General features: G+C 38.4%; 1 protein-coding gene across 4 annotated transcripts in view; it reads left to right on the top strand.

The window, feature by feature from the left end:
* Nucleotides 1-23229, top strand: part of LOC136840905 (UDP-N-acetylglucosamine transporter-like) — an 88118-nt gene that overhangs the window by 25070 nt on the left and 39819 nt on the right. For all 4 annotated transcript variants that reach the window (XR_010853777.1, XR_010853778.1, XM_067107869.1 and 1 more), the window contains 3 exons: nt 1333-1601; nt 1789-1943; nt 22832-22954. Coding sequence is in view for 2 of the 4 variants with exons in the window: in XM_067107869.1 (XP_066963970.1) it covers nt 1343-1601; nt 1789-1943; nt 22832-22954 (537 nt within the window). In the remaining 2 variants the exon portion in view is untranslated. The remainder of the gene's footprint in view (nt 1-1332; nt 1602-1788; nt 1944-22831; nt 22955-23229) is intronic.

Raw genomic sequence — 23229 nt, 5'->3', positions numbered from 1 at the left:
TCCTATCCTTTAGGGTTAGGTTGTATTTTTTTAATCTTGTTGTTGTATTTTTTGCTGTTGGGTGGCTGGCTGAGATGGACGCCCCAATTTTTAGCCTATGTTAGGTTCATTACCTTAGATAGGGCGGTCAGGTGGCTGGTCGCTGTCTTTCTCCTCTCTGTATGGTCGATGATCTAGTCCTATTGTGGTCACGTGGACAGGTTTTCCAGATCTCTCCAGCTTTATAGGTCCCTACCTTGCTGGAGACTCTAGAAAAAAGCAAAGCAGGCTTGGGTGACAGATAACCTCGAAGTCAGCTATGCTAACAGGTAAGGAACCAAGGCGTCAATCGCCTACATTTATTTGTTTCCTAAATCCTATTCTGTCTTCCCACTCCAACGATTGGGATTCAGCTATATATTCTGGCAGGTAAGTGTCATGAACAAAATGATATTTTAATAATAAAATAAGGTTTGTTCATACTTACCTGCAGATATATATCTACTAGTGCCCACCCGCCTCCTCTTGAGACAGTGGCACTAGAAAATCTGAATAGAAAATGGGAATGGTTCCCGATTCCCGCCTCCCAGCGGTGGGAATGAGTGCTAACCACCTGGCCACACTGTGTGCCAGCGAATTTTGAAATTCTGTCGGTTTGGAGAAATACAGCTATATATATATCTGCCAGGTAGTATGAACAAACCTTATTTTATTATTAAAATATCATATTTCATGAAAATTCATCAGTTTTGTCTTTGTAGGTGATTTCATACTCCCATTCCCACAAACTAGGGCATATGATGCTTATTTAGTCTGTACAAAATATTGTGTATTACAGTGGATTACAATATATATTAAATAAATACCATCATTTACATAATGGGAACTCTTCTTCCCTTCACGAGGCAGTAAGAGCATTTTGGTAGATTAGTTTGTCTGATTTTGAAGAATAACATTTAAAGTGAAAAGGAAGAGAATATGGTTTTCCCATGTAGTGATTTTCATGAAGTGTTTTGCTATTTGCTTGAAAGTTCAAATAAGGTTATGGTTCTATATATGTTCATTTCATTCATGTATTGCAATAAGTGTAGAAGGAGTTAGCTTTTAAAATTTTCAAATTTTTTCTCAAAACTGAAAGGGTTAATAAAAAGAAAGGTATGCAAAATATGGTTGTAGGTAAAATTCATCATAGCCTTATCCCAATAATTTAAGATTTACTTACCTCAAACAATTGCCCATTAAAGAAAAGCTATACATAACTAAATATGCAAATTTTTCACTTATAAGTTTCAGACTTTTTTTTTCTTTTACAATTTTTTGCTTAAGTCAACCTACAGTATTTGTATTATCCAGGGATGTTATAATGATAGGACAGGAGAAGAAGACAGCTTGGAATAATGGAGGCCCAGAGGGTAAAAGATGGCTTCAACAGCGGATTTTTTCCATCAAGACCCTCAGCTTGGTTGTCCTGGCTGTCCAGACATCAACAATGGTGTTGCTTTTACGATACAGTCGCACATCATCTGCTGAAAACCATCAACAGTATATTATTACCACAGCTGTTTTGTTATCCGAAATTCTTAAACTTACTTTATCTCTTGGATTCCTACATATAGAAACGGGTAAGAATAATTTTGTAATGCTTTTTTGTATCCTGTGAGATATGACTATCCTTAATACAACAAGAGAGTACTGTACTTGATAAGCATTTGATAAATATTTGTTTACAAATAAGCGATGTTGCTTAAGAGATGTCATTCTTGTTAATTAGACCTCACATGATTGAAATATTTTAATTATTTTTTTCAGGTAAAGTGGCAAAGGTGACCTTTGATCGTCTTTATCGAGATGTTGTGCTGAATTTTTGGGAGACATTAAAGTTAGCCATTCCAGCATGCTTGTATGTTGTTCAGAACAACTTGCTATTTATAGCTCTGTCCAACCTTGATGCTGCTACTTATCAGGTAAAGCACAAGAAGCACTTTATGGTTGCTTGTTTTTATAAAAACTTTTTTTATATATGTAACTTACTCAATAATTACGTAGCTAAGAGTTTCTACTCGAACGGCAGGTAGAATTCAGAATTCCACGGTAGCAATTCTTTTTTGTGTAGGTAACTATGCCCCGCCCACTTTCAGGGTACAAAAGAGGAACAACATCGCCAACACGACAATTTGTTTCTGCCGCTTGTAGCGTCAACTCTTGGTGTTGTTACAGCAGTTTAGAGATTTCTGGATTCGTAATTTTCTTCCTTGGTGAAGTATTTTGTAGCCTTTTCAGAATTTTTTCATATTGACTTTAACGATTTTGACCTTTTCAACTGGTTAGGATATGTCCGACACTAGTAGTTGTAGTTTCCTGTACAGTATTGCAGTAAAGGCTGCAATACCCGGATGACAAAGTTAACTTACAATTCTCTCACCTTGTGTTCCGGTTGTAGAGGACAAGTTTGCTCTATTAATTTGACATGTGACGAATGCAGGGATTGGGGGAGAACAAAAATGGAAGACTTTAAATTCTCATTTAGCTAAGCTAGAAAGAGATAGGAAGAGGAAAGCAGCCGCTAAAGCCAGCGGGAAATTAGCTAGTCAGGCTTGACTCCTAGGTCGGATAAGGCTGACATATCTGTTAATTCTCCAACTGTTAACCCTACCCCACCATCAATTAATTCTCCTAAACCACCTACTCCTCCTGACTCCATCACCTCTGAACCCGATCTCTTCACCAGCCTTGAGTATAAGTTTGAGCAATGTTTAAATCTGTTGTGAGTACAGTGGCATAGTTAGGGGCATCAGTGTATGTCCTGATGGACAAGTTTGAAAACAGTGCTAAAGGTAAAGTGTCAGTGGAGGAGGCTGCTCCTTGTCCCACTGATTCTCATGGACGTCATTCCCTGCCATATTCCCCGCTACCTGGGAGGAGGCATACTAGTAGCCCAAGGGAAGTCAGTGGGGTCTGCCCATGGGCAGTTGTCCCCTCAGTCCAGCCAGTTGCATCCCAGGTTGCGACTAGAGACAGCCGCTGGAAAGGCGTCTCAGAAGTGCATTGGCTTTCGTCAAGTTCAAGGAGTCCTCGCCTCGTAAGAGCCATCTTCATCGCTTCCCCGATGAATCTTGCCCGCTTAAGAGACGTTTCTTGGGTAAAGATCAGTCCCTGCATTTCCCTTACAAGAGAATGAGGGAGCCTTCCCTAAGCCCTCGGCCTTCGTGTAGCAAGTGGGACAGTTTGGAGCATTTCTCCTCTCCTCAGCTCCAGGAGCAAGGTTCTAGCTCTCACCTTTTGGATGAACAGCTCCAGATTTCATGAAAGCGCCCTGTTCCCTCTGAACATCCCGTATCGGCGGTATGCTTTGATGAGCGCCATGAGGCAGACAAGCGCCTTGTAGCAGCCAGGCACCCTGGTGTGGCCAAGTGCCCTGATGTGGCCAAGCGCTCTGATGCAGCCAAGCGCCCTGAGGTGGCGGACGCTCTTTTTCGTCGGAGCGCCCTGAAGCTTCAGATCTTCCCCTAGCGCTTGAGCCCCCTCAAGACTCCAAGCGCCCTGCAGTTTTGGATAAGCCTTCTCCTGCGTTGGACCCAGCTCTTGAGCTTTTGCAACGTAAACTGGATAATATCCTTCATCTTTTACAGAAACCTGCAGCACAGACAGCTCCTGAATTAGACTCGATTATGTCTCTGATCTTTTCTGAAGACGAAGAAGGGGAGCAGGATGCGTTTTCTATGCCGTATGCGACACTCCTCAAGTTCCTTCTGCAGCAGTTCCCGGAATTTTTCACTCCAGCCTCTCCTTCCTCTCCAGCTTCTTTCTTGATGAGGAATTAGCCCGTGGATTCAACAGGACTTTCTAAGATGGTTCTCTCTTCTTCATTGAAGAAAGCTCTTCGCCAAGTAGAGAACTGGCTATCCGAGAAGAGGGATCAAGGGAAACCATGTTTTAGTGTTCCTCCCTCTTGTCTCGCACAGTATGTGGTACTTGTCGTACACAACGGGAGAAGCTCCTTCCTTGGGAGTGGCTGCCTCCTCCCAGGGGGACTTTTTTGCGCTCATTGACTTAGGGTGTAGATTGGCTCTTGCTTCGGCAAAGACGTTCTTTTCAGCACAGATGGACCATCTGTTGAAGAGTTTGTTTAACTCCTTCGAGGTGTTGAGTTTTTTCGACTGGTGTTTGGGAGCAGTTGCCAAGAAGCTTCAAGAACTGGCCTTTTTTGTGTGATGAAGTCGCAGACCTGTTTAATTTTCTCTCCTGCGCAGATAAAGCTGTTAGAGATGGCTTACAGGAATTAGCTGCCCTTTATGCCGTGGGTGTACTTAAGAAGCACAAACTATGGGCCTTGTTCACATTGAAGGGCATTATGGCCCACAGAAATTGGCTCTCCTTTTTCCCCCTCTGGATAAACAGCATTTGTTTCCTCAGCCCACCGTAAGTGAGACTGCAGTGAGTCTACACCAGAAATCAACACAATCGACGAAGCGCCAGAGAGACTGGTCTGCCTCCTCAGTTAAACCTTCAACTCCTCCCAAGCAACCAAAGCAGTTTCTTGGAGGAAATCAGAGATCACGCTCCAGGTCTCGAGTATCAGTCAGATTTGCTCCCTGAGCGATCAAGAAATCTTCTTCAAAATCATCCTCCTGCAAGTGAGAATTTAGTCCTTCATGCTCCGGTAGGGGCCAGGCTTCGTCTCTTCTGGGAGAGATGGAGTAAAAGAGGAGCGGATCAGTGGGTGGTGAAAGTTTTAAAGGAGGGATACTCTATCCCCTTCGAGGAGAATCTGCCATTGACCAACACTCCCGTCGTATTGACATCTTACTCCATAGGATCAGAGAGGTATTCGGTCATATCGAAGGAAGTGTCCTCTCTTCTGAGCAAAGAAGCAATAGAAGTTGTAAAAAAAGGCAGACTTGAAAGGATTTTACAATCCCCTTTTTGTAGTGCCCAAGGCTTTAGGGGGTTGGAGGTTGGTGCTTGATGTAAGTGCTTTGAACGTCTTCGTAGAAAAAACAAAATTCAACGTGGAAACCATCCACTCAGTTCATGCTTCCATCCGTCAGGGAGACGCTTATTTCCATATTCCGATTCACCCGGACTCAAGGAAATACCTACAATTCATTTTTTAGGACCAGATCTATCAATTTCGAGCACTTTGTTTCGGTCTCTCATGACCCCACAAGTTTTCACTCGAGTGTTGGCTCCTTTGGCAGGTTGGCTACATTTAGTGGGAGTAAGTATCTCGCTATACCTGGACGATTGGCTAATTCGTTTACCCACGAAGAAATGCTGCATGGAGGACTTACAGAAGACTCTTCTTTTAACCCAGGAATTAGGACTAATAATGAACTTCGAGAAATCACAAATGATTCCCACTTAGATGATTCTTTATTTGGGAGTTCTGATAGACTCTCTGAGTTTTCGGGCTTCTCTGTCACTCAGGAGAATAGAAGACTGTCTGAGGAAGGTAGACCTCTTCCTCTCGCTTCATTCTTGCTCCGCCACTTAGTGGATGAATCTCTTGGGGACAATGGCTTCTCTGAAGCAATTCGTAAGACTGGGGAGACTTCACATTAGACCTCTCCAGTTCTTTTTAAGAGCTTGCTGGGATCGGAAGGTGCATCAGGACCGTCACATCTTTCCAATAACCCTGGAAATAAAGAAGGATCTACAGTGGTGGAGGTCCGCAGACAGACTTTTGGAAGGGAAGTTTCTCGTTCCTGTGAGCCCCGACTTAGACTTCTTTTCCAACGCGTCTGACGTAGGTTGGGGAGCGCTCCTTGGGAACCTGGAAGTCTCAGGGAGGTGGTCTTAAGAGGAGAAAAGGCTTCATATCATGATGCGTGAGAGAATTGAAGGCGGTGCATCTAGGTCTGCAACACTTTGCAACGCAGGTACACAACAAGACTGTAGCAGTACATGCAGACAATACCACGGCCCTAAAGTACACCAAACATCAAGGGGGACCCACTCATTTTCACTGTGCGAGGTAGCGAGAGACCTGCTATGCTGGGCGGATTGGAACCAGACTGAATTAGTCACCCGGTTCATACAGGGTAAGTGCAATGTCCTGGCGGGCGAGTTGAGCCGTCACAAGCAAATTCTGCCCATGGAGTGGACACTAGATCTTAGTGTTTGTGCCAGCCTTTGGAAATTATGCGGTCAACCAAACATAGACCTGTTTGCAACTTTCAGGAATTACCACCTTCCTCTGTTCTGTTCCCCTTTTTTGGACCCTCTAGCTTGGGCAACGGATGCAATGATCCTGGACTGGTCCAACCTAGATCTTTACGCTTTTCCTCCATTCGGGATGATTCGGGAAGTAGTAAGGAAGTTTTGCGCACACCACAATGTAAGGATGACTCTTGTGGTTCCCTACTGGCCACAGAAGGAGTGGTTCCCGGACCTGATCGATCTCCTCATAGACTTTCCGAGACTCCTTCCCGAGATTCCAAGTCTTCTCAGACAACCCCTCATCAGGAAGTTTCATCAAGGCCTATCCTCTCTGGCCCTAACAGGATTTCGACTGTCTAAAGACTCGTCAGAGCGAAAGGATTTTCTAAATCGGCATCAGAGGCTACCACCAAATGTAGATGCATCCTCCAATAATGTCTATCAAGCTAAGTGGGCATGCTTTAGGAGTTGGTGTAGAAGAAACAAAGTCTCTTCCTTGAAAGCATCTATCACTCAGATAGCAGACTTCCTTCTCTATTTGAAATCTTCTAAAGGGCTGTCTGTCTCGACAATAAAGGGTTACAAAGCGATACTCAGCTCCGTTTTTTGGCATAGGGGTCTAGACATCTCAAACAACCAAGACTTGTCCAGTCTAATTAAGTCTTTCAATATCTCCAAGTCCAAAAAAGAGGAGTCCTTCTCTTGGAACCTTGATGTAGTTCTTAAGTGGCTTTCCAGCCTCGCTTTGAACCTATGCACTCTTCCTCTCTAAGGGATCTGACTCGGAAAACTCTCTGGTTGCTTTAGCAACAGCTAAGAGAGTAAGTGAACTTCAAGCAGTAGAACAAAAGGATTGGTTTTCTTAAGGGAACGCAGTCTGCTCCTTTTTGCTAGGATTTCTAGCGAAAAATGAAAACCCGTCACCTGGCTCTGTTCCTTTTCGATTTCAAGCTTATCAGATATTCTAGGCACGGAAGAGGAAGAGAGAGAGCTGTGCCCAGTACGTGCCCTCATATATTATTTGCATCGGACGGAGAAGATTAGAGGCTAGTTTAGCAATCTCTGGTGTTCGGTAAAAAACCCCTCTAGACCCCTACCGAATGTTCGGTAAAAACCCCCTCTAGACCCCTGCCGAATAACGCCATTTCGTTTTTCTTGAGGGATCTCATCGTTGAGGCACACTCTCAATTAGCAGAAACTGACTTATCACCATTGAAAGCTAAAGCATACGAGGTAAGAGCAGTTGCTACTTTGGTAGCATTCAAACACAATCTTTCTCTCTGCGATCCTGGAGGTAACTCATTGTAAATGCAAATCGGTGTTCGCGATGCACTATTTGCGGGACATCAAGACAGTTTATGATAAATGCAGTATCCTGGGACTTGTGTCTGTAGCTGGCGTAGTGATGGGTGAGGAAGTGTCCCTTCCTTTCCTTTTCCCTTCGCCTTGAAAATGGTGTTGAGTTCTTGGGGAGCCTGGGAGGGTACAATGTACCTTGAGTGTCCACCAGTTTTTAGTGTTGGGTAGTGGTCTTATTTTTTATCGTTTAATCATTGTTTAATTATGGTGTAGGCGACTTTGTTGTTCTGGTATGTTATTTTTGTGGTACTGTGCTCAGGACAGGGACAATTATGTATGCTTTGTCAGCCTTTGGTGTACAACTTCGTCACAAAGCTTAATCTTATACTTCATCAGCCTTCAGAGTACTCCTTCACTGCAAAGTATCCCACTTAAGTAGAGGCGCATCTGGCCATGCCACCACGTCACTACAGGTTGAGATGAGCGTCACCAGAGGCAGTATCTGCCTGCAGCAGCTCTCTCACCAGGTAAGGAACAACAAATCTCTTCAATTATAACGTAAGCTTTTGTCCATGATTCCCCATCACCTTTCAATGTGGAATCAGCTATGTAATTACTGGGTAAGTTACATATATAAGAATGACATTTTAGTAATAAAATAAAGTTTTATATATACTTACCGAGTAATTACGGATGGAGCCCACCCTCCTTCCCACACATGGACTTTTTTGCATAAACAAATTGTCATGTTGGCTATGTTGTTCCTCTTTCGTACTCCGAAAATGGGCAGGGCAGTCACCTACACAAAAAAGAATCACTACCGCAGAATTCAGAGTTCTAACTGCCGTTCGAGTAGAAACTTAGCTAAGTAATTACTGGGTAAATATATATAAAACTTAATTTTATCATAAAAATATAATTTTCTTTATGAGAATTCAAAACTGCTTTTCTAGTGCATATGTATAACCACACAAAATTTGAGTTGCTCCCCTTTTTTACTAGTATATTTTGAAGCTAGATACTATATATGCTTATTGTGTCGTGCTTTTGACTTTTGACTCCATGATGTGCATTTGCTTTAGAGCTTTAGTTTGTGGTAATTTCATTTCTCTTCTGCTCTGTTTAGCCTTATTGACAAAAAACTACCCAGCATATCTGTGTAGCGCAGCAAGAAAGAGCAAATATGTAAACAGAGTAGAACATGCTGTAAGGTTGCAGTATTTCCAAATAAGCAGAATATCTCAAAACAACAATTATACTCAAAAACAAAAAGAATTATGAAGAATGAAGTTGATTGGCAGGCACCTGAAGAGAGACGTCTACCTCAGACTGCAGCCGAAAGATAAAATGAATGTGTACAGACTGGATGGCGGGGTTTCCTCCCTTACCATCGGTTGCCAACTACCAATAACCACCTTGTTTTAAGTTAAATGGCTGGTTCCAGCTTTCACTGAAAGTAAATTCCATGAGTAAAGACCAAAGGTTTGTATGTTAGGAAAAATACAAATTACTTAAAAACTTTGTCATTTTAGAAGGAATAATTGTCAAAAAAGTGCTTGAAAAAGACCACTTAGTCAAATTTTTAGACTTTAGTACCATTAGTGGCGTGCTGTGTGCAAACTTAATTGTAGGCAGTACCTTCAAGAGGGACTTCTTTCTATGTTGCTGATTGATTAATTGATAGTAATTTGTCATTACAATACACCTACCCGAATCACTGGTCTGTGAAGGAGAGTGCTGAAGTGTTCTGGTGTTGGTTTCTCTATACTATTGTCTCTTCATCTTAGACATGCAGTGGGTGATAATTAGTGAACGTATATTGCAATTTTAATAGTCATTTAAGTAAGTTCTTTATATTTGTACAATCTTGTTGCATCTTGCATATATAATGACTTATAAATATGTATTATACAAGGAAATGGCTTATCATGTAGCATGTGAGGCCAGTGAACCCTCTACGGATTTTACCACAATATTGGACAGACAATTTAGAAATGACCCCCAATCCTGGGCATATGTGGGTGCTAAGAATCTGCCGGTTTAAAAATGCTAAGGATAAATTGAAAATAGGAAATCGTAATACCTGCATAAGAAAACTGAATTAAATTGATATTACAGGAAAAGTAGTAAAGAATTCAAGAGACAGGGATTGGATATCTTAGCTGTTTGTGAATCACAGTGGGGAGTAATGGGAAAATAAGGATTGTATGAGTTAATGTATATATTCAGCAAGAACAAATGGCATTAACAGAGAAAGAGTAGGCATGATATTGACACCAAGTGCAGAAAAGGCATTGACTGACCAGAGGACAGTGCACAGTAGATTATTGCTGACAAAATCTAAATCAGAATGATGCAATATGAGTAGTAAAGTCCTGTGCACCAACAGTTGTGCTCTCCGAAGACATCAAAGTTCATTTTAACTAGAATGCAGTATTATAGATGTTGGTGATATGAATGCAATAGTTGGCAGGAACAATGAAGGTTTGGAGGATGTTATGGTCAAGAAAGGTCTGGGGAAGACTGGAAACTAAAATGGTGTAAAATTTATTAGTTTTTGGGCTGCAGATATCCTGGTAGTTGGACATATACTGGTGGCAGTCTTAGGGGCAAAATTGATCACATAGCCATCAATGAAGGGAGAAAAAGATTGCTGTGGAATTTTAGGAGCAATAGAGGAACAGATGATGGTTGTGATTATCAACTTGTCATTCCCACGTAAAAGCTTAAATTAAAAACCCAACAATAAAGTTGACATAGTATCTAGGCTTAATTCAGTAAAAGCGTTTGAAAATGAACATGGACAGGCTTTTGCAGGTGAATGGCAAAATAGATTCACTGTTCTTAAAACCACATCTGAGAAGGAGTGAACAATTAATGAGGACTGGTTTAACATCAGGAATATATCAGTCTGCTGTAAGAGAAGTAGTGCACTGGGATGTGGGGTAACTTCAATAATCATATTGGATGGGGGTCTGGGACACAATAGAGACTAGACAAAAGCAAGTGGTAAAAATAGCAAAATTTTATGGAAAGGTGAAAAATGCAAGGTAGAACATGCCAAGTACTCAAGTCTATATAGTTAAGTTAAATGAATATCAAGAAGAAGAGATGAGAGAATATTTATTCAAACAGGCTCATGGTTTTCACAAAGCTATGAATTCAGGGAGTAGAATTGGTGTTAAGGGAAGCCCACGTAATTGATGATGAAATATCCATGGTTGAAAATGAAAATAAGAAAATACCTGTCAAGAGGAAGAGTGGTTCAGTAATAACATCAGAAGAGGAAGGAAAATGTTGGGCATAATATTTTTGTTTTTAAAGTCTTAAATAAGAGATAGGAGGGGGATAATTTGATTGATATAATAGGAGCTGAAGAAGACCGGGATGTACTTATGAATGAATTCACAGTTCTTAAGTAGAATCAGTAATGAAGGGACTTGGGAGATGGAAAGTACCAGGCTATGACAGAATCACTGCTGAGATGATTTTAGCTGAAAATTATGCCTCATATACTAACTAGACTGTTTTGCAGAATATAGATTGTGGAAACTAAACTTGATAATTGGGAACTGGAAGCCATAGCAAAGGTGCTCAGGAAAGGTGCAAAGCTAGTTGAAATTATCCCTAAAGAAAGTAGATGCCAAGTTAATGCAAAATGGGACCTTATCAAGAGAATTTGTAGCACATAGTGAAGTGCTACAAGGGAATGTTATTTTGACTTTGCTGTTTTCCTTATAAGGTTTCATGAAAAAACTGGGCGAGATGAGAGGGAAGATTTAGATTGGCACAACAATAGAAACTTGACAGACTTTGAATACGCAGATGAAGTTGCTTTAATCAACAATACACCCCAGGATTCACTAAACTTGCTTAATAGGATACGTCATATATACAGCATAGAGAGATGGAACTCAAGATAAATATTAGCAAAAAAATTGAAGTAATGGGGACAGATGGATGAATAACACTAGATCAAGATAACTTTAATGGGGTTGAATCTTTCATATATTTAGAACAATGATATCTGGTACAAGTTGCCTTGAGTTGAAATTTAATGAAAGGCTAAAATAAGGCAAATTAAACACTGGGCAGGCAGAGTAATATTTGGAAATCAGATACTAAATTGAAATTCCGTATGAAAGTAAGATTATACATAAGTTTAGTATGATCTGTATTATCCTCATCGTCATGGCCTGTATTATCCTCATCATCATGGCCTTGAATGCTTTTTGATTTAGAGGGCATCTGTATTCCTATACAAATATGAATCATGGTATGACATTGAACCTGTAAAAGATTTTATTAATTTGAGAGTCAAGCTTTAAGGAGAATCTCCAGGGTCAGATGGCAAGATACCGATAGAGATGATGCCATAAGGTATGTTCTTAGACATGTCCTTTGCAAAATCCTGACGGCCCCAAAAGATTTGGAAGACCCTCACGTATTTGAACTGTGAGATGGGAGGCAGGAGATTTGTGGAAGCTAAAGGAGGAATTACATGGGTGTCAGAGTTTCATAGAGTTTCTTTTTGTCACACCATCAGATGCAATGATGATGGTGAAAATGTTTAGCCCTTAAAAAGTAGAACATTTTGTGAAGTATTTAGTGTGCTAAATACACTAGGATGCATTACTTTAGCTAGTTTTGTTCTGCATAGTTGGGGTTTATAGTAATATTGCCAATACAATAAGCTACAGTGAATTTTTGGCAGAATTTTTACATAATAATGGGCCATATGGGCCCATTAAGTACTACATGAAGTTGCAGGTTCATATCTTACTTTTGTATTTTGCATTGTAAATGTAAAATCATGGGTTTGTAAGAATCAGTGTTGATGCCTCTATGAAAACACTTTGAAAGCAGATATTGATTTTGTCTTGAAAAGTCTTTTATGATCAAGGTTGCATAATTTTTTAAGATTCAGGTTGACCCAGGGTACTTAGCCGTTAATGAATTATTAAAAGGTTTTTGTACCAAGGAATTCTAGCTGAAATGTAAGCAGAATTTAACCAAGTAATTTAGTAAAATTTGGTAAGTTTCAATACTAAGAATCTTCTTTTATAATCCCTTGGTAAGGTCGAATCTTTTTTATAAAAAGAATTAAGAATTGCAACAAAAATTATAGAAACATTATTTAAGATGCATGGATAACACTGTTACCATAAGTGCTTCATCCTAAGCAAAATTGCTGTTTTTATTAAGAAATTATTTTTTGTTTAGGTTGGATCTAGCCAATATTTAAATTTCTATATGGGAATACTTGTATAGCCTACTTCATATTTATGAAGTTTTCTTCTTGATGGTTTTTGCATCTGATGTATGAAGATGCAGAGAGATTAGATAACTCAGATTTTTACTCTGTTTAACATGGTTTTCTAAGATAATGAAGTTTAGTTTTTTCAAATTAAAAAGTAGTTTGATGCCCAAACATAAAAAGATAAAGTTGAAACATAAAATTTTATTTACCTTTTATTGAAGGCCTCAGAAGTACTGTAGTTACCCTGAGGGACAGGTTTTAATAATTGTTCAGCCTGTAGGTCCTGTTAGCTCTAACATATTAATAAGTTGTTAAATAGATTAAAATATTGCAATACACTCCCTGAACACCTGAATTCGCCCTTAATCCCACTAGCCCGAACAACTCTCAACTACCCACTCACTAGTGGAATTTTAACAGCCAGCGCTACCAACGCTGCAGGTAAAATCTTGTCACTTGAGCTACCATAACAAACGATTGGCAATGCTGACACAGGTGGGCACGCCCCATTTTCGTCAATTGCTTTTTGTTCGCGCTGCTGGAAGGTTGTTTCCTTCTGCAGTGGGAGGTTTTAATCCTATTGCCCGACTTCTCTTTGTGTGTTGGAATTCTGGTGAAGACCTGGATTGTATTTAACGGTCTTTCTCCTGGATTTTCTGGATATCTTCGATGTGGAACGTCTTTTGGATTTGGACTAGCTGGTTCCTGGTCTCGATTGGTCATCATGGAATTTTTCACCTTCTACTAACCGCACCATCAGCTTCGACGTCGATCTCGACTGCCCCTCGACTGTGGACGCTGGCGCTCATCTCTTCTTCTTCCTGCAAGAGATGGATGGGTACCTTGATATACAATAATTCTGTCAGGTATGCAGGAAAGTTAAGTGTGATGTGCAGACTCATTGCAATAAATGTTCCAATTGGAAGGCACAAGAGATGGAGGATTACATTCGTCATCACAAGTCTTTGGCTAGTAAGGGCAGCAAACGTCAGTCAGATTCTTCGTTGCCTCAAGTGTCTCAGGCTTCTGGTACAGATCATTTGATGGATTTAGCGAGTTCAGAGGTAGTCAAACAGAGAGAGGATAGGATTGCAAGTAGTATGGAAAATTTAATAGCTAGTTTTTTCAACATTTCTCAGATAAGGATAGTAGTAGTGCTAGGATGTCTAATCCTTCTTCCCTTTCAGCTCCCCTGCCTGTTCCAGAACCAGCCCTAACGGGTGCTGAGGGTAATGGAGAACCACAAAGCCTCCGAGTGGGTAGGTTCTCCATCCCCCTTGGCTCGGAGCAGGCAGTGAAGGATCCTCCCCACCCCCTTGTAGTATTGATAAAATTTATTGTTGATAATGTTAGTCAGGATCAAGATCTAGGTGTGATAAAGGAGCATAGGTCTGGGTTAGGTAGTGAGGAGAAGGTAGTAAAGGTGCAGAGTCATTTCCCTGGATGGGTTCCGGTTTCAGGTTCGAGTGGTTTTTTTTTTGGTGCTCCGGCAAAAGTTTCGCCTTCATCGCTTCTTCTCGGTCTGGCTCAAAGTCTCAAGTCAATTTTTTCAGTTCCAGTGGTGCAGAATCCTTCTGCTCTAACTCCTAATTCACATCCAACTGTTTTGGAATCTTCTACTGTAGTTTCCCCCTTCTCTGTGTTTTTCTACTCCTCCATCTAGTAAAACGGATTCTGGTGTGTCCTTTTGGCTTCTAAAAGTAGTTTGCAGGGACCTGCAATCAGACGTGGCGGAATATAAGGCAGATTTGCTGGGTCTTTCAAATGGGTACAGATCTATGGTGAGAGGTTATTATTTTTTTTTAATGGTTTCTCTAACGTTAGAGGGTATGTGACATAGGAGTGTCCAGAATTCATGTCGGTTACATTTCAGGATTATTGAGGGAGGGTGGATTCGGTGTACCTTCTGTCCCTTCGTTCTAAGTTTTCTTCTGGGTTATCTGCTGCTTCACCTCCTGCTCCCACATTCTCTGTTGCTCCTTTTTCAGTCTCCTCTTCAGTCTCTTCTTCTTCTGCTCCAGTCTTTTCTGCAGCTTCCGCATCTTCCGTTTTCCCTCCTTCTTCGACTCTTGGATTTTCCTCTTCTCAGGTAACCTTTTTATGTGTCTGCTATCCTCTGTCTCCCTCCTTTCCTTCCTCAATACAGTCGGGTTATCTGTCACTTCATCTCCTGCTCCCACATTCTCTGCTGCTCCCTTTTCAGTCTCCTCTTCGGCCTCTTCTTCTGCTCTGGTCTTTCCTGCGGCTTCCTCATCTTCCATTTTCCCTCCTTTGACTTTTGGCTTTCCTCTTCTCAGGTAACTTTTTTTTTTATGTGTTTGCTTATTCCTCTGTCTCCCGCCTGTCCTTCCTCAGTACAGTCTTCTCCAGTAGGAGGAGCTTCCAGACAGGTGAAAATGCAGTTTCGGCTGAATTTGGCCGCAGGCATTTCAAGTTCCATCCCTTCGGGTATGCGCAACCCCTTGCTTCCGCTTCATGTGGCTGTTCCAGTAGTATCAGTTATTTCACAGGGTTTACTTGTCGCTTCCAGTTCGGGTTTGTGCTCCGTGGTTTTGGCAGGGCTTGCGGTACCTTCTTCGAGCAGTCCGCCACTTTCATCGCCTGCATTTTCTGCGGCGGTAACTCTGAGGGTAGCTTCTACCTCTTTCATTCTCTCTCTTTCTTCTTCATCTTCTGTCCCTCCACAAGAGATTTCATTTGCGCATCCTCCCCCAGGGTTTAGCAATGTGGGTTTGGCTACTCTCACCCGTCTTCCCCTTGGTAATACAGTAATACTTGATCTTACGGATTTGAGTTCTGGACTTCACACACACTCGAACTTTTCACTGGGCATAACTAATGGGCATTCAGCCCATTTTTTAGGTGTGGACACAGCAAATTCTCGAGAAACCCTGCAGAAGTGGGTGTTTAATTTTTAAGTAATTGACAAGTTTTCATGCTTTTATGTGTAAAATCTGTATGAAAAATGCATTTCATTCTTTTATGTGTAAAATCTGTATGAAAAATGCATTTCATGCTTTTATGAAGTAAAATCTGTATGAAAAATGCATTTCATGTTTTAATGTGCAAAATCTCTATGAAAAATGCATTTCATGCTTTCATTTTAAAATCTCTATGAAAAATGCATTTCATGCTTTCATGTGTAAAATCTGTATCGAAAATGTATTATTTTTATTTTTATTTTGTACATGCATAAATATGATGCAAAGACAATTTCAGCACATTCAGTTAGTGTACTTTTACAAGATGTGATACCCATTTGCAAAAGTTACTGCACTTTTCAAAGATGATACCCCAGATGAAAATGCTTGTTTAATGTTTGAAGTACATTTATAAGTTTTCATGCTTTTAACTGTAAAATCGATATGGAAAATTTATATTTATATTTCTGTACATAAATATCATACAAGTATTATGTCTATTTGCAAAGTCTTTGTCAAAGGACTTTACATGACCTTGAGATGAGGTTGTTCAGTCGCTCATTTGATAAAATGAATTCGTTAATGTAATATCAGAGATGTAACTAAGAGTTGTATAAGTGTCATTCTTTGCAAATTACTCTGTTCACCTCGGAGAAAAGTGCTGGTGCAATCTGTATGTGCATGTAATCACAACACGCTTTCAGTTGGGATGATGACTTTTACAAGATGTGATACCCATAGTTACTGCATTTTTCAAAGATGACACCCCTGTAGAAAGTGTGTTTAATTTTTAAGTTTTCGTGTTTTTAGGTGTAAAATCAGAATGGAAAATTTGTATTTCTCTCTCTCATTCGTAGTTAGTGCTCAAACATACTTTTACAACTTATTATTTCTCTGTACATCATTACCTGTACAGTATATAATTTTAAATTGATTGAATTTTACAACAGGGACTGTACTACCTTCTTGGAACATTATGTACATGTTTTTCGATATTTTATGGAATTGTACTTTTATTGACTGACACATGACGTTTTGCCTAGTGACGCAAAGAAAACGGCTTTTACTCTTAAGTGACAAAGAAAAGTTGGGGCATCCCATGAATTAGGGGTAACATTAGTATAGTGCATCTGTCACCTACTATAAATGCGCTATTATGAAACTGTGCAGTACTCAATTTTATGTCAACCATTTACTGTATTCCTTTTTTAAATTAGGGTAATAAGCTAAATTTTAAATAAAATTACACTAACTTTAGTTTATTTAAAAGTTAGCTTAATACTTTGGGAGAATGATTAGGGTCATATTTAGTACTTAAACTGGAAATAAACATTTATTAGCATTTTTAAAGACCATGCCAAACTTATATCAAAGTTCACCTTGCACTGAGGGCTCCAGAACCTAACCTCCAGTGGTGGTTTCGTCAGGTATGACTGTAATGGGGAATCGGCTCCAGTTTTCTTTTCCTCATCCTTCTTCTTCAGGTTCCCAAATTGGGTTCAAGACATCTATGACTTCAGCTCCAGGTACCCAATTAGGTGTGGGTGTTCAACATTCTGGTTAGGTGGTCCGCTGTCCTCTTCATCGTTGTCTGGGCTTCATTCAGTTCCTCCTCCTTCATTGGTCTTAGACCTTTTGGACATTGCGGAACAGGATTTTTATCCGGAGGTGCAGGAGATTCTGGCAGACTGAGAATGCCCTTTCACCAGAAGTAACGATTATAGATGCATGCTTGAGTATGTTACTGTACTTCTTCATACCCACAAGCAAGAGCTTCAGACCTCCCAATTTTGTCAAAATCAGTTTTTTTTTTTTTTTTTTTGGGGAGGCCTTTTGTGCCACTAAGCCAGCTCCTGCTTCTTTTTTCGTGTTGGCTGGTTTGGGTTTGATCAGGTTAAGTCTTCAGGTTTTTATATATACTAGGAAAAATACAAACTGACAACTATCTTAAATTTAACCCTTAATGGATGGGAATCCTCATTAGTATATAAGGTTTTGGGTGATTGATGGGAATCCTCATATGAGTATTATTATTACACACCATTCGGTTTGGATGAATTTAGCAGGAAAAATGTTCATAGCGCTTCAGTGGGCCATAAATTACTTATTTAACTCAGCTCGGGAGAGACATCGATCTGTACTCATCGAGATTTCTGAGCAGAATGTACTGCCTCTCTGCTGCTTCAGGACGTCTTTTTATTTATTTGCTCATAAATATACCCAAGGATTGCTGTTGGTTTTAGTTCTTATCTTTTATGATAGTATGTCAGCTATAATTGTAATTTTGCAAAGAAATGTATAAAGAAATATTAAAAAAACATGCATGCCTCACAAAAAGTTACTGCATCTCCCCATCTCGGTAAATATCGTGAATATTTTACAACAAATATACTCAGAATTTGTTACTGATTTTATTTCTTATCTGTTATGATATTTTTGATTTGTAAGTATAATATTACAAAATAAAATAAACTAATAGAAAAAACATACGTAACTTGGTAAAATTAATTTATTTTTACGAGTGTCTTGTAAGAGAGGCCCCACACAGGGTTGTAAATAGTCACTTTCAACTTCCCGTGGAAGGTAGGGAAAAATTTTTAGAATTTTTTTCGTTACACCATGTGCATTTGCACATCTTTGTCTTTCCATTGATGTGTTTTTTCTTAAATTGGCCAAACTTAACGTTTGCCCAGTCTAGGGGTGTGCTTGATATATATTTAGCCTGTCCCTTAAGGGTTAAGCTTCCTTATGTAAAAAGTTTAGAGAACATTGCTTGATGATTTGCATTTCATCTCACATTTCCCTTTTATTGATACAGTTTTATCATATTCTTATATTAATATTTCATGGTAACATTACAGTCCACATTTTTATTCTAATTCACTGATTCCTAGACGAAGCATTATTATGAGTTGTGAAAAATACATAAAGAATTTAATGCAATGTTCATTCTCAGCTTACTGTATTCTTGTGACAATGTGTATGATACAGTACAATATTGCTATGATAGTCATTTCAGTAAACCCCCATATTTGCAGGGGATGCGTACCACAACCTCCCATGAATGGTTAAAATCCGTGAATAGTTAACACCCCCCTCTATCTTGAAAGTTTAAATACCAAATGTATACCTTAAACTAGCATCCCACATCAAATACAGGCAGTCCCCGGTTTACGACGGGTTCCGTTCCTACGCCGTGTCATAAGCCGAAAATCATCGTAAGCTGAAAAATTGTTGAAAATCGCCAAAAATCCTAAGAAAACCTTACTTTTAATGCTTTGGTTGTATTGAAAACGATGTAAACTGCATTTTTATTGAGTTTTTCATCAAAAAACCTTCACATTTTTATTATTCTGCCGTTTTGTAGCCATATTTCTTCCGTCGGATCGGCGTCATAAGCGTCCTAACCCTGGAACATGCGTCGTAAACCGGGAAATAATTTCTGATGAATATATTGGAAAAGCGTCGTAACCTCGGAACGTCGTAAGCCAGACCGGTTGTAACCTGGGGACTGCCTGTATCCCATTGCAGTACAGCACTGTACTGTATTAATCTTTGAGATGATATTAACCTTCATAACGCCTTTTGATAATATCATACATCGACTAAAATTGTCTGTTGGGTGCCGAAATTGTGGACATACAGTGCGTCAACTCACAAAAAATTTCAACCTTCGGTCAACTTTGACTCGACTCTTAATGGTCGAAAAACGCAAATGTAACAGCTAAAACTCTTACATTCTAGTAATATTCAATCATTTACCTTCATTTTGCAACAAATTGAAGTCTCTAGCACAATATTTCGATTTATGGTGAATTTTGAAAAAACTTTTTGCCTTCACATGTACATCTTGTAAGGCTCGGCGAAAATTTCATAAATTCTTTCGTCATTTTGTCGTAATTTTTGCACTGCTCTATATTAGCCTTGGCTACATAAAGTTTTATATATGAAAATGTACATCAATTTCATGCTGTACAAATACAGCAAAATACAACCCATGGTTGTAGCTTTTATCAGTTTGTCAATATTTTCATATAAACCACGATAATGTTCCAAAGATTTCAACCTTCGGTCAGTGCATTTCCACTCGACCGAAATGGTCGAAAAGGCACAATTGTATACTTGTGGGGCTAAAACTCTTACATTCTAGTAATATTCAATCATTTACCTTCATTTTGCAACCAATTGGAAGTCTTGTCAATATTTCAATTTATGGTGAATTTTTGAAAAAACTTTTTTGGTACCTTGTCCTCACCTGTCAGAAATTCTTTAACCATCTTGTTAATGTTTGACTGTTTTATATTAGTCATTACATAAAGTTTTATATATGGAAATGTGCAATTTCATGTAAAATACAACAGAAAATAACTCATGGTCAGCTTTATCAGTTTTGAAATATTTTCAATAAATCACGATAATGGAAAATTTCAAGAATCCTCAACTTTAACTCGACCTAAATGGTAAAAAACGCAATTATAAGCTAAAACTCTTACATTCTAGTAATATTCAATCATGTACCTTCATTTTGCAACAAACTGGAAGTCTCTAGCAAAATTTTTCGATTTATGGTGAATTTCTGAAAAAAAAAACTTTCCTTCAGCTCTGGCGAGACATCGAACTGGCTCAACATCTCTGAAATTCTTTCATCATGTTGTCGTAATGTTTTTGCATCGTTTTACATTAGTCGTTACATAAACTTTTATATATGAAAATGTGCGCAAATTTCATTTTGCAAAGAATACAACAGAAAATAGCTCATACCTGTAAAAAAGTTACTTTTATCAGTTTTGAAATATTTTCAAATAAATCAGATAACTGATTGTATTTCAACCTGTTATCAACTTTAACTCGACTGAAATGGTAAAAAATAAAATGTAAATAGCTAAAACTCTTACATTCTAGTAATATTCAATCGTTTAACTTCATTTTGCAATAAATTGGAAGTCTCTAGCACAATATTTCGATTTATGGTGAATTTTTAAAAAACATTTTCCTTACACCATGTGCATTTGCACATCTTCGTCTTTCCATTGATGTGTTTTTTCTTAAATTCTCCAAATTCTTTCGTCTAGTTGTGCGATATATATTTAGCCTGTTTTATATTAGTCGTTATGTATAAAGTTTTATATTGAAAATGATTTGCAATTTCATGTACAATACAACAAAAATAACCCAGGTTGTAGCTTTTATCAGTTTTGAAATATTTCCATATAAATCACGATAAATTTTAAAAATTCACTTTTGGTCAACTTTAACTCGACCGAAAATACATAAAAATTTAATGCAATGTTCATTCTAAAACACTTACAGTCTAGTAATATTCAATCAATTAGCTTCATTTTTCAACAAACGGGAAGTCTTTGCACAATATTTCGATTTATGGTGAATTTTTAAAAAAATTTTTAATCCCTCTATCTTGAAAGTTTAAATACATCATTTTGTGATAATATTTTCTCAATGTTGCTTTGATCGTTTTAAAATTTGTTATATACCAAAATCATCGCAATTTAAAATCGTTGAAAATCGTACAAAAATCTAAAAAAATTAACTCATTAGCTTTAACCGCTTTGCTTACATTGATTTGTAAACTGCATTTTTATTGAGTTTTTTTCATGTCATATATTCCAATATTTATATATGATAATGATATTTTTTCATTTCTGATGGTTGCGTACTAAACTTCAGGCAATGAAAAAAATGAGCAAAAATGAACTCTTAATCTTAAAAAAAAGCGTGCTGTGATTTTTGAAAAAACTTTTTCCTCAGACCCGCTAACTCACTGAATGCCGCATTACAGTACAGCACTTTTTGTAAATAGGGCTTAATCTAAAGATGATTAATATCATTTCAAAGTCATCGTAAACATTTTACCCTTAAAAATATGTACGTATTTCTGCTATCTATCTATCTATCTGCCTATCCATCTCGCACATTCTCAGTATCCTTTAGCTCGTGAGAGAGAGAGAGATTTTTTAGTATCCTCCGTAGCGGTATTTTGACCACCAAGTGGTCAACATATTTGACCGTGAGTGGGCAACACTTCCTCCCCTTCATGTTCAGTATGTCAACATGTTAAGATAACTGACAGTTAGATTACACCCCCCCCAGTCCAAGCTTCAGAAAAGACCGGGAATCGATATGTTTTATTTTAAAATCTTACATAATTTACTATAAAAATGCATAAATGTTGTAATTATAGCATGGAAAGTATGAAAAAATTAATAACAAAGTAACATCACATTTATCTATAAAACTACAGTATACAAAACAAATAAACATATATGTTACATATGCATAAAAAATCTATCTCTGTGAGAGAGAGAGAGAGAGAGAGAGAGAGATATGGAATACAAAGAACACAATCTAGATTAGTAGAGAGAGAGAGAGAGAGAGACTCTTCGGCCAGGTGCTAACCCTTTGTTGTATGATGACAATTACACCTTCATCCCTCCCCCTAAGTCAGATACAGAAAAAGATCAGGGATTGAACTAAAATCTTACTGATTCACTATATTTTCTTTAATGAATTGATATTTTGCTGTGTTAACATTAATATTAATATATGAAAGTTATTAAATCATTTATTTATCATAAAAACATAAACATACATATTAAATATGCATAAAAATTCTCTCATCTCAGTAAAAGAGAGAGAGAGGGAGAATTATTTTTTTATTGTGTAATGTTATTCTTTAATCTTATTAAACTTAATATTAATATTTGAAAATTAGTACAGGCAATCCCCAGTTATCGGCGATTCGGTTTTTCGGCACTTGTCTAGCAACGAAAATCGGCTATGTATCGGCGCCGATAATTGCTGAAAGTAGCTGATTTTCGGTAATCAGCGATTTTCGCTTAACGTCACACCGTCAGAGTGGAACCCCCACCGGTAACTGGCGACTGCCTGTACTGTAAATCATTGTTTTATCATAAAATGTATATTTATGTACAGTACAGTGTTTAGTCATAAAAATAATATGAAAATACGGAATATTGCTCTACAAAAAATCCATGAATGGGTGACTTTTCCCACAAATAATTTATAGATTGGTTCCACAGAAAATTACACGAATTGCTGAGTCGGCAAATTGTGAGAACGCGAATCCAGGGGGTTTACTGTATATGCATTTGTCATTGAATAGTACTGTAAAAAGTTTGTACAAGAGTTCTTAAACTAAATACAGCCTGTACATCATTCAAATTTTCCTTTCCAGGTGACGTATCAGTTAAAAATCTTGACGACAGCTATCTTCTCTTGGGTTATTCTCGGGAAGCGGCTCACTCCCTTGCACTGGCTTTCACTGTGCTTTCTCATGCTGGGAGTATCATTGGTTCAGGTAATTTTTTGAGTGATTTGATGATATAAAGGGAAAACTTTAGGTTGATAGTGAAAATTTAGTGTCAGCTAAGTAGAACTTAGCATATACAAAATATTTCTGTGACAACATAAGTATAGTATGTAATATGAAGCTTTGACACAGGGCTGAATAGGGAAGCTTGTTAAGGTGTGTTAGTAATTATAATAGTGCAAAACATAAATGAAAGAAGATGCTGCCAATAGATCATCAGAATATTAACACCATAGGGATAGTAGAGAAACATAAACATGGCT

The sequence above is a fragment of the Macrobrachium rosenbergii genome, chromosome 8, assembly GCF_040412425.1.
Source record: "Macrobrachium rosenbergii isolate ZJJX-2024 chromosome 8, ASM4041242v1, whole genome shotgun sequence".
Lineage (NCBI taxonomy): Eukaryota > Metazoa > Arthropoda > Malacostraca > Decapoda > Palaemonidae > Macrobrachium > Macrobrachium rosenbergii.
Note: the sequence above shows the minus strand (reverse complement) of the source record. Positions and strands in the feature narration are given on the sequence as shown.